Raw genomic sequence first — 12458 nt, 5'->3', positions numbered from 1 at the left:
GTAAACAAAGTCCTTATTAGAAAAGAAAGAGATCATAGGTATGTGAACGGTGACGATTATCTCTATTGACCATATGAGATCTTTTAAGTTGTACCAAAAATAAAGTTGAGAAAGATTTTTGTCCAAAGTCAACAATATCATATAATTGTATTCTCTACGTTGAGAAGTAATCGATCTATAATTGTGCATATACACCCATAAGCCATATATATGTTATATATACTTTTAAGGCTAATTATACTTTGTCCTTATGTTTATTATTTCCTTAATGACGATTTGAATGTATTAATTGTAGCATCATTGTAATTAACCAATCATGTTAGCTTCAGCATGTTAAATAAATTCAATAGTTGAGTATCTCAATTCATATGAGAGAATGAATAATTCACTTTGATATCCATCCACCCTATGTTTGAATTAAAAAACAATTTAATAAAAACTTTACGACTGAATGGATGTTAAAACATTAGGTTCTATATTCTATTTTCGAAGGGTTTAAGTTTTTATAAAATAACTCCACCTTTTTCTATTCATTGCTATGGAATTATTGACAATATATGTAAAAAAATCAATGAAAAAAAAAAGGCACTTTTAAATATAGGAAAAGAAATTAAAATTATTTACAAAATATAGCAAAACCTATCATATTTTTCATAGATCATTTAAGACTTTTTTTCTATGTTTGGTAAATAGTTTTAATTCTTTTCTATCCGCAAGAATTTCTTGAAAAATAACATTCCTCTCGGTAGAAAAATCTAAAAAGTCAATAAATACTTCTATCCTGTCTTAATTAAAGGCTTTTTTTTATATAAAAAAACTTAATTATTAAAAGCTTAATCTTATATAAATATTCCAAATATTACCATATATGTATAATTTTACATCCGAGTGTTTCTTCAATTAAGTTATGATTGAAGATCAGAAGTTATTTAATTTCTTTTATGTTATACAATGAGTGGAATATAAAGATTTATAAGCAGAGAAATTATGTTGTATTGATAATTTTTAATTAAAAAATTAGTAGAAATTTCAATTACACTCCATAATTTTTGCCTAACAACTTTCTTAATATTCAACAACAAAAAATTATTTAATTAAAAATTAAGATAAATTAAGGCTTTAAACAGATATTTAGCAAAAGAAAATAATGATAATCATAGAAAACAAAAGGGCTAAAAAAGTAGTTTTAATTTTAAATGGAGAAAATTAGAGAGATGAGTTAGATGGTAGGGTTGTAATATAACTCGAAGTTAAGGGCTGATGTGGATGAAATATCCAACGCGGCTGCTCTAATTGGACCTATAACTATTCTCCCTTCTCTTTGTTAATGTGGACCCACTTCTCGGGTCCCACATCCTAATTAATATACACATATATATATTAATATTTATAATTAACCATATATTAACAATTCTAGCCCATTCAGAAACTCATTTACTAGAAAGAATCTCTTTCTCTCTCTCTAACCGCCGTCATCGATCGGTATCTCCTCCGCCGTTCCCCCATTTTCCACGGCGCAGAAACCTTACAAATCGTATTGAAAACGCAACCGTCGACCATAATTTCCGGTAACTTTACTTCCCTATCTTTCCCTCTCTTTTCGTCATCTTGCTTTCTTGTTTACTCGTTTTGTCTTGATGCTTCACTTCTCTGCTGGCTTTGCTACACTTTAATTAATTAATTTCTGCAACTGCTGCTTCAGTCTCCACCGCGCTCTCTTCTCTTTTTTACCTCTGTTTTCTCTCTCATGAGAAGATCGGCGACTTTCTGTTTTGTTCCACTTTATTATGTTGTTTTCTTTGCACTTGATCTCCTCTTCGTTGTATAGTGGTGAATCGATATATTGATTGATGATGTTGAGCAGCCGTCTCGTTGATGTGCGTCGTTCTTTAGATAATTCTTTTTAATTCTCCGCTTAATTTTTTACTGCAATTGGATCTTGTTCAATCTCATGTTAAATACTGCAACTCGTGGTTTCCTCTGACGATCGTTTTCGTGCTTCATTTCTCCTTGAATTTTGCTTCGCTGAATTGAAAATTTACAGTATTATCGCCGTGTGTTAATCACTGTTAGTTAAGTCAATTCATCGCTTTCTTAAGGATCAAGGTAGAATTTCATCAGATCATATGAGATTTCCGTTTCGCCTTTACTCTTCACCAAATCATCGATTCGATAACTTTGATCTAAGGATTATTATGATTTTTTTTTTTCATTTTTGCTGATTCATCGGTACGGTAACTTCTGTCGCATAGAATAAATCCTTCTCGTAATTCATAATCAATTGAATTAAATTTCAATCTTCAATAATTTTATCGTGAAATATCATTCCTCTTCCGTCTTTAGATCTTTAAAGATGAAAGCTCCAGAAAATTATAAGTTTATTCCCCCAATTTTCTCCCTCATTCTTTTTGGTTGCTTTCACTGTGTGATCTACTGCACATATAATTTTAGGTAGAAGCTCAAACACGAGAATAATTTATACTAAATATCTGACTCATATCCACGTGGCATGGATTAACATTCTTAACATGATGACGTGGATTACCACGTCAGATAAATGTGAATATCAATTCAGCCCATTAATTACTTAATTCTTTTTCTGAAAAAAAAAGTTAAAAGTTTGACAGCCAGTAAATAAATTAGTGGACTTGGTAAAATAAAAAGATGCCATTATGATGATCAATCATTTTGACAAAACCATTGCCTTTTTCCGGTCTGGTAAATTGAAATGTCACACTTGCCCTTCTATAAAGTATGTAATTACATAAAAGAAGAGAAGGGCCCAGTCGTAATTTCGCGAGATAATTATTAAAATTTAGAAGAATGGAAAAAGAAAAGAAAAAGGTACCTGATTTGGACGGCGTTGATTGAGCTGTCCGAACAAAGGGAAGGGAGAGAGTAATGCGTTTGGTGGTAGTGCCGTAGTGGTGCTACTGCTGGTGCCTATCGGAAACAAGCAACCAGTTAACCGGCGATAGGCTGTTTTCGTGGTGGGGGCCACCTAGACTACGTTCTACAAAATAGATGTTCATTTCCTACCGTCTGATCTCATCTGATCCATATTTTTAGAGACTTCGTACGAATTTTATGGTAAAATTGTGATGACAAGGCTTCTTACTTTGATTGGCTGGCAAGTGGCAAAACCCACTTAATGGGTCCCATCTTTAGCTAACGGTCCTGACTCGCGTTATACTTTAATTGAAAGCTTGTTAAGCACAAAAAACAATGCTTATGGCCCCACAAGCTAGGTTGGAAATTGTTTTGGTTTTTATTTATTTTGCTCCATAGGGACAATAATAGATGAAAATAAAACATTTCTAGTTTTTGTTTTTCGTTTTTTATTCCAAATGTAGTTCATAATTCTTTTGGGTTTTTTTAATCTCTTAAGAAAATAAAATATGATTTTGTTTTTTGAGGTTGATTGTTTAAGTATATTTCAATGCAACTATATTCATGTTAGTATTTCTTAATTTGTACCCCCAATGTCTTTGTTGGAAGCATGTCTTGATTTGCCTTGAAGTAGCAAAATAAATACCCAATTGTTTTTTATTTAAAATATTGCATCTTTTTAAAATATATATTATCATTTTTGTACCTCTTTAAAATTATATTGTGTGATGTTTTTTATTTAAAATTATAAGTATGCTACAAAAATGCTTTTATTGTAATATTTTATTTTTATCTTTTTTTTTTTAAAATTACTTGTATCGTTCCAAATCTATTCAAGGTCAAAGTAAAGTAGTGTTATTTCACCTCCTCCATCATCTGATCTCATCTTATTTTATTTGTTTCAACTTAACTACGTATACGGCATTAAATTATTATATTTATATAGTATAAAGACTAAATTATTATTTAATAAATTTTTAGTGAAAAATGAATTTCTTTTTTAGTTAGCAGGTGACTTTTTGTATGATATGTTCAATTTTATAATATATAGAACTTTGTTCTTTGTAAAAAAATAGTCTAGAAAACGTGTTGCCTTTAACTTTTCTTAAAGAGACAGATAGAGTATCTCTTAGAATATTAGTTGATGGAGATGATAAATTGCAATAATGACTACATTATATTAGTTATAGTATCGTTGGTTAGTAATTATCATCAGATTGACAGAAATATAAGTTAGTAATAATGAGGTTTTTAATTTTAGCCGGCTAGGCCTAGTAGTAAGCAACAATTGTCTAATTGTAATCAATTAAAGCTGAAACCTCCACGTTCTCTTTCCTAGAAGGATACTTGATCTCTTCTTTAAAATATGACCAACTTTTGTTTTTATGCAAATTAAGAATCCAAAGCAAAATAGTGCAACGACCCATGGTTTTGAATAAAAGGCAGAATAGTTTTTAAATATTTACTTTTAGTACTTTGTGTCGCAAATTTTTTGCATGTTCAAAAACCATCAAGTAGCTCGGTAACTATTGTTTTTTTTTTTAAAAAGATAGGGGTTAAAATTTTAGATCTCAGTAAGTGTCCTGATAAATTCGATGGATCTAAATGTAATTGAAAGTTGGATGTGTTGGTAAAGTATTGCTGAATGCCACAGTGATAGAGAAACGTGTGAGTTTTTGGTTTTGTCAGCCGCTCTTCATCTTCGTTTCATATTTATTTTTGTGCAATTTTTTTGCTTACCTCTCTGTTTCATCGACTCTAGAACCTATTGACAAGTATAACGTTTCATTTCGAAGTCAACTGTTTATGAAATGATTGACTCATATATATTGTAAAGATCGTAAGGTCTCCATCTTTTTAAGGTGGGATACTCAACACATAATAATACTGAAAACTATGAGTAAGAAACGTTTGCTTGCTTTACTATATGGTGACTAATTGACCTTTTCTTTTTTCCTGTTTAATAGATATTATAGATAGGCTTAATCATGGAAGTCGAACCTCAGAATTCGGAAGTCCCTGTTACAAAGGTAGTTGAGGATACTGGAAATGATGCCAATGGCGATAAGGTGAGGAATGCATTCTTTTGTGTTATTCTAATAGCTTTCAATCTGGTTTGAGCTTGATGACTGAAGCGGAATATAATGAATTTAGCAAGTGGTTATCTGTGTGTGTACACATTTATGTAACATGTTCACTTTCATATAATTTTGTGTGATGAATCAGATGACATGTTATGCGCACAACTTCTTTGATTTTGTTTTTTATTTTCTATCAAAAGCAAACCATGTTAGTGTTGTGGTATCATGACTAATGGAGCTTTGTTTAACTCCATATGTGAACTTGATAGAAATATTTAGGTCTACAAATATCATACTAAAATTACGATTATTCATTCTTAGAAGTTCTTGATAGTCATACATGGTTTCCCAAAATCTTATGACAGATAACGAATGGGGTTACTCAAGTAGGAAAAGAAATTAAGAACGATGAGGAGGACAATGCTCTGGACGGGGAGTTCATAAAAGTAGAAAAGGAGCCTCTGGACGCGAAGGATACTCATCCAGCCAAAACATCATCCTCAGAGGAAGATAAACCAACTATTGTTGAAAGAACTTCAAGCAATTCAAGCAGAGAATTATTGGAGGCCCAAGAGAAGTCAAGAGATCTTGAGCTTGAAATTGAGAGATTAGCTGGAAGTTTGAAAGATTTAGAGTCAGATAATTCAAGGCTGCAGAATGAGGTATCACTCACAAAGCAGAAGCTTGAGGAAAGTGAAAAGAAGTTTGAAGTTCTTGAACTCGATCACAAGAAATCAAAAGAGCAAATTGTTGAATCTGAAGAAAAACATAGTTCGCAGCTCAACAGTTTGCAAGAAGCATTGCAAGCTCAAGAAGCGAAGAACAAGGAGTTGATAGCGGTGAAAGAAGCATTTGAAAGTTTAACCAATGATTTTGAGAATTCGCGCAAGCAGATTCAAGAGTTGGAACAAAAACTGAAGGTCTCTGGAGATGATGCATCGAAATTTGAAGAGCTTCATAAACAAAGTGGCTTGAATGCTGAAGCGGAGGCAAACAGAGCATTAGAGTTTGAGAGGCTTCTTGAATCAGAAAAACTGAGTGCAAAAGAAAAAGAAGATCAAATCTCTTCCCTGCAAGAAAAAATCAAGGACTTAAATGACAAGATTGCTGAAAGCCAAAAGGTCGAAGAAGCACTTAGAACTACAGCAACTGAGCTTTCTGCTGTCCAGGGAGATCTAGAGCTTTCAAGAACTCAAGTGCTAGACTTGGAGAAGAAACTTTCTACAAAGGAAGGTTTAGTTGAAGAATTGACTCAGGAACTGGAAACCCGAAGGGCTTCAGAATCTAAGATAAAGGAAGATATTTCAGCCGTTGAAAGTCATTTTGCTTCAGCTAAAGAGGATCTTCGTGTAAAGATGTCTGAACTGGAAGAAATAAGGTTGAAGCTTCAGGAAGAAATTAACCAAAAGGAATCTGCTGAATCTGCTATAAAAACACTGGAAGCACAAGTCTCTGATATTCAAAAGGAACTTGCTGCAGCTATCAAAGATAAAGAAGAGCTTGAAGTGACTGTAGCAGATCTCTCTAGCAATGCCAAACAATTGAAAGATTTATGCAACGATCTTGAGGAAAAACTGAAGCTTTCAGATGAGAATTTTGGGAAATCTGATTCTCTTTTGTCTCAAGCTCTGTCCAACAATAAGGAGTTGGAAGAGAAGTTGAGGAATTTGGAGGATCTCCATAATGAAACTGGAGTTGTCGCTCAAACTGCCACTCAGAAGAATCTTGAACTTGAGGAGATTGTCCGTGCTTCAACTGCCTCAGTGGAAGATGCAAATTCAAAATTAAGAGAACTCGAGACCCGATTTATATCAGCAGAACAAAAGAATGTGGAGCTTGAACAACAGCTAAATTTGTTACAATTGAAAAACAATGATGCTGAGAGAGAAGTGACTGAATTATCTGAGAAAATAAAAAAACTTAGTACTAAGTTGATCGATGTCGAGGAAGAAAAGCAGCAGTTGAATGACCAAAAGTTGGCATATCAGGATAAAGTACTTCAACTGGAATCTGCAATAGAGAAGTCAACGTCACAGCATCAAGAGCTGGAGAAGGAGCTGAAAACCACAATTGGGAAATGTTCTGAGCACGAAGAACGAGCTAACATGAATCATCAACGTAGCATTGAACTTGAAGAACTTATCCAGACATCTCACAACAAAATTGAAGCAGCAGATAAAAGGGTGAGTGAGTTGGAGTTGTTGCTTGAAGCAGAAAAGTACAGAATTCAAGAGCTTGAGGAACAGGTAAGTACTTTAGAAAAGAAATGTGGGGATGCTGAAGCAGAAACCAAGAAAAATTTTGACCAGGCAGCTGTCCTGGCATCTGAAATCAAGTCATATGAAGAACAAGTAGCAAGCCTTGAGACTGCATTGCATGCGGCCAATGTAAAGGAAAAAGAAATAACTGAATCGCTGGATATAGCAACAGAAGAGAAGAAAAAATTGGAAGATGCATTGAACTTGTCCAGCAGTAGGCTGGCTGAATCAGAAAATTTGGTGGAAGTTATAAGAAACGATCTGAACATTACTCAAAAGAAACTTGAAAGTATTGAGAGCGATCTCCAAGCTACTGGTATCAGGGAGACTGAAGTGCTGGAAAAGCTGAAATCTGCGGAGGAGAAACTAGAACACCAATTACAAACAATAGAGCAAACTACTACAAGAAACTTAGAACTTCAGTCGTTACATGAGTCATTAGCCAAGGACTCTGAAACTAAAATGCTGGAAGCTGTAGCGAAGTTCACCAACAAAGAATCTGAAGCTACCTCTCTAGTGGAGAAAATCAAAGTTCTTGAAGAACAAATAAAAGCTTATGAAGATCAGATATCTGAAACCAATGGAAGATCTGTAGCATTGAAGGAAGAATTGGATCAGACTTTAACAAAATTGACTTCTTTAGATAGTACGAATGGTGAACTCAAGAAGTATAGTTCGGAAATTGAAAACAAAGTTGCTCAGATTTCTTCGGAGAATGAATTATTAGTAGATACAAACATTCAACTGAAAACAAAGGTTAATGAACTTCAGGAGTTACTGAGCTCTGCTCTTTCTGAAAAGGAAACTTCTGCTCAAGAGCTTGCTTCTCACAAGAGCTCTATTGATGAATTAACAGAAAAGCACTCGAGAGCCATAGAGTTCCAGTCTGTTACGGAAGCACGTCAAGTGGAGATGGACCAGAAATTACAGGAAGCCATTCAAAAGTTTGATCAGAGAGATTTCGAGGCTAAAGACTTGAGTGAGAAACTGAAGACAGCTGAGGAGCAGATAAAATTGTTTGAAGCAAAGAGTCTGGAAGCTTCTGCAGACGCTGAAGCTCACAAGAGTCAGCTAGAAGAGACTCTTTTGAAAGTAAAGCAACTTGAAAGCATAGTGGAAGAGTTGCAAACCAAGAAAATTGATGCTGAACAGGAGAGTGCAGGGCTAAACGAGACGAAGTTGAAGCTAACTCAAGAACTGGCCTTAATTGAATCTAATTTGAGTGATCTCCAGACCAAGTTGTCAGCTGCAAACGTTGAAAGAGATGAAACTGCTGAGCGGCTTCAGATAGCAGAGGGTCAGATTAAATTGGTTGAAGCAAACGCTCTGGAAGCTTCTACAAATGCAGAAGCTCATAAGAGTCAGCTCGAAGAGACTCTTTTGAAAGTCAAGCATCTAGAAAGCACAGTAGAAGAGCTGCAAACCAAGGCAGTCAATGCTGAAAAGGAGAATGCAGGATTAAGTGAGGCAAATTTGAGACTTACTCAGGAATTAGCCTCATATGAATCTAATTTTAGTGATCTCCAGACCAAGTTATCCGCTGCAAACATTGAAAGGGATGAAACTGCTGAACGACTTCAGACAGCAGAGGGCCATATCAAATTGGTTGAAGCTAAGGCTCTGGAAGCTTCTTCAGACGTTGAAGCTCACAAGAGTCAACTCGAAGAGCGCGTTTTGAAAGTAAAGAATCTCGAAAGCATATTAGAAGAGCTGCAAACCAAGGCAATTAGTGCTGAAAAGGAGAATGCAGGATTGAATGAAGCAAATTTGAGACTTTCACAGGAATTAGCTTCATATGAATCTAATTTGAGTGATCTTCAGAACAAGTTATCTGCTGCAAATGCTGAAAAGGATGAAACTACTGAACGACTTCAGCTTGCAGAGAAGACTGTAAATGAGTTGAAATCACAACTGGCTTCTGAAGAACAAAGGCTACAGTCTCAGGTTTGTAGAAAAGCTTATCTTTCAATTAATTGGTGCTAGTTAAAATGTTATTTTCGGATAGTGCAATGAATTCTTTCTCATGTTTACAGATCGCTTCAATTGTGGAAGACAACAACGTCCTCAATGAGACATACCAGAAGACCAAAAACGATTTTCAGTCAGAGATATTACGGCTAGAAGAAAAATTGAAAGAACAGAGCAAAGTAGAAGAATCATTAAGATCTGAAATTGAAAATCTCAAGGCAGATATTGCGGAGAATAATGGTTTAAAAATACGCCACAAGGAGCTTGAAGACGAGCTAAGTAAATCTGAAGCTCTACGGAAAGATGAGGTACATCAAAATGAAGATTTCATTAATTTTCTCATTTGATAAAATTCTAGTTCTGAAACTTTAATGATTGTTTATATTGAATTATGTTATTAGGTTGAAAGTGTCCGGGCAACCGCTGCTGGAAAAGAGTCAGAATTGATTTCCAAATTGGAAGATTATGGACTAAAAGTCCAAGATAGAGATCAACTCAATGAACAAGTACTTCAACTTCAGAAAGAATTGCAGGTAGCAAAGGCGGAAATTGCTGAACAGGTTAGTCGTCGTGACTCTTTCTTTTTTCTTCAAATCAGAAAATAAACTTTATATTTCTGAAAAAACATGCTGTTACAATCAAGTTGAATTGCTTGGATTGTATCAACAATGAATTTAGTTTAATTTCTTAGGACGCTGTCTTCAACAGAAAGAGAAAGATTCTCAAAAAGAGTTCGAACGAGAGGATTCACTTAAGCGGTCTCTTCAAGATCTGGAAGCGAAGGGCAAAGAAATTCTTGCTCTAGAAACACAAATCAAGGACCTCCAGCAGAAATTGCTCCTGGCTGAGGCTAAGCCTATAGAAAAGGTTTGTTTTTCTCATATATATACAATCTTAAAAGAATCCTATTTTTATGAACCGACTTCAAGTCTTCCTATCTTAGACGTGATTACCCTCAATGATCTAACCACAGTTTGGATCGCGGTCTGTTCTAAATATTTCCATCTTTTTTCCTATTGTGTGTATGTAAGTATTGCGCTATGAAATCAAACATATAACAGTGGAGCTACATCCACAGATGGAGGGATAACAATAGATCGTGAGTATGAAATTGACGCATCTGTTAGAGTTTACACAGCACACTTTTCTAAATTCGATCTTTGAAAAGATAGACAACAGATTCAACACATTCCAACATGTGACTTTCTAACCAATGAAAAAGTATAAAAACAGCCAAAGAAACACTAGTTATTCACAATCTTGAATTTTAAGAAACTATGAATGTCTGTTGTTAAGCAAAGTGTGTAGGCATTGATGTTGTGTTGAACTATGTTTGCAGGCTGACGGAGGCAGCTCGACGGAGTCGAAGGACGGAGTAGAAATCAAATCTCGAGACATTGGATTAAACTTTTCAACTCCAACAAAAAGGAAACACAAGAAGAACAGAGAGGCATCATCAGCATCAACACCATCTCCATCTCCATCTGCATCTGCTGCCGAAACACATACTCAAATTGCTGAGGTTTCTTCAGTCTCCTCTTTGAAGTTAGTTTTGGTAGTAGCTCTCGTATCCGTTATACTTGGTATATATCTGGGGAAAAGGTATTAAACATTTGTGGTTTTCGATTTTTTTTTTCCTTTTTTTTTTTTTCAATCTTCCCCCCCTTGTTTTTTTTTTTCTTTTTTTTCCTCTTCATGAGCCTCTTTTTGTTTCTTCTTTCAAATTTCTTTTTGAGTTTTAAGGTTTTTCTAGTTGGCTCGGGAATTTGATTTTTATTTTTCCATCCCCAGCCAGCATGTAAAAACAAATACAATTGGTGATACGTCCTAAGTTCTCAAGTGTGTATTTATATATTGTATGCTCAAAAGCGTTGCAGATGTCATGTATGTACTTCTTTGTAATGCATTTTATAAATCATTATATAGTGGAGGTATTTTATTTTTTTTATCCAATTCTCACCATTTTAAGGTTACACATTTTCAGGGTAAGTTTTCCATTTTAGTAGATATTGCACACTTCACCCAAATTTCACCTAAATGTGTAAATATAGTAAATTTTATATAGATAGATTCTATTATTATTAAAATCTATCAATGATATAGAATCTATTATCATCGATAGACTTTTTTATTATATATATTGGCTTAGCATTTTTAATCTTGAAATTCTCAAACTTAACTTGTAAACTAAGCATCTCTAGTAAGTGAAGTATGATAATTTGAACCGACTACCTCATGAAAAATATCAATATGCGTTGATCGCCACTAAATTAATAAGCTCACTTTGGCTAACCTTTTCAACTTGAAAACTTAAATCCACAGCCACTTTGTTGCATGATCTACTAATTGAGTGTTGAAAATATGGTCGGTTTCAACTATGATGCATTGTTTTTGGTTGGGGTGATTCTTTACATAGTTTTGGAGAAGTACAAAATAATTTTGAAATTTTTAATTTTGTTATATTACCTTCCCTAAATTTAATTTTAATACATATTTTGGATTTTAAAATACTAATCGATCCTATTTAATTTATTGAAGATAATTTTTTAGAAAAATTATAAGCAACAACCAAATATGCAATTTGAATATTTTAAGAAAAGAAAAAAAATCATGAAATTTTATTGTGCATGTGAGGCAACTGTACCCCACTCTTTTTGTTCTTTTTCCAATAGAAATGTGGTGTATAGATTAGGATTATTACACTACTTGGAAACAATTGAATAGAATGCTCATGTTCACCATCAATAAGTGCATTTCTTTTTCAACTTCTACCATAATCGTTTACGGAAAAACCAAAAACAAGAGAAAAAGCAAAACCAAAATAGTAACAATGATAAAAATAAAAGGAAAGAAAAAGGAAGAAGGATATGGTAAATACTATTATTCTCATTTATTTAATTTTAAATAAGAATTTTCTATTTTCGAGAAAAATATAGTCTAGTTCTCATTATTTATATTCAAGAAAAAAATTATTTGTTTTTTAAATAACAAACTTTATTGTAATCGAATAATCGATGAAATACATAAAAATAGATGAATTTTCGGTTTTTCATTTTAGATCCAAATTTTTATAAAGACAAATTGCCAAAAATAGGTTAAAAGAAGAGCTTTAAATGACTTTTGGGACAAGTTTTCAAAAGAAAGACTTTTAGGACAATTTAGGTGAATGGACAAAAATGCCCTTCATTAAATTTCTATCCCTCTTCATTGAATTTTTCGACTACCCACGTTCGCTTTCCCTTCTCTTTCGCGTAGAACACCT

General features: G+C 33.8%; 1 protein-coding gene across 2 annotated transcripts; it reads left to right on the top strand.

Annotated features, from left to right (window-relative positions):
• Window positions 1-1218: 1218 nt before the first annotated feature.
• On the top strand, window positions 1219-11144 carry LOC103493020 (uncharacterized). 2 transcript variants are annotated; one of them, XM_008453636.3, is made up of 7 exons: window positions 1231-1568; window positions 4857-4958; window positions 5336-9172; window positions 9262-9504; window positions 9598-9756; window positions 9905-10063; window positions 10536-11144. In XM_008453636.3, exons 2-7 carry the CDS (start codon window positions 4878-4880, stop codon window positions 10803-10805), a joined length of 4749 nt encoding a protein of 1582 aa, XP_008451858.2. In that variant the 5' UTR covers window positions 1231-1568; window positions 4857-4877; the 3' UTR covers window positions 10806-11144. The 2 variants fall into 2 exon arrangements, with proteins under 2 accessions (XP_050943019.1, XP_008451858.2); XM_051087062.1 differs by having other exon boundaries at window positions 1219-1568; window positions 9888-10623.
• Window positions 11145-12458: the final 1314 nt, after the last annotated feature.

This window comes from Cucumis melo, chromosome 7 (assembly GCF_025177605.1).
Source record: "Cucumis melo cultivar AY chromosome 7, USDA_Cmelo_AY_1.0, whole genome shotgun sequence".
Lineage (NCBI taxonomy): Eukaryota > Viridiplantae > Streptophyta > Magnoliopsida > Cucurbitales > Cucurbitaceae > Cucumis > Cucumis melo.
The sequence above is the reverse complement of the archived record's forward strand: the minus strand, read 5'-3'. Positions and strand labels throughout refer to the sequence as shown.

Coding starts and splice junctions, on each gene's coding strand:
- LOC103493020 (XM_008453636.3), top strand. CDS start 4,878: ATGGAAGTCGAACCTCAGAATTCGGAAGTCCCTGTTACAAAGGTAGTT. Junction 9,173..9,261: donor AACAAAGGCTACAGTCTCAG/GTTTGTAGAAAA, acceptor TCATGTTTACAG/ATCGCTTCAATTGTGGAAGA. Junction 10,064..10,535: donor AGGCTAAGCCTATAGAAAAG/GTTTGTTTTTCT, acceptor CTATGTTTGCAG/GCTGACGGAGGCAGCTCGAC.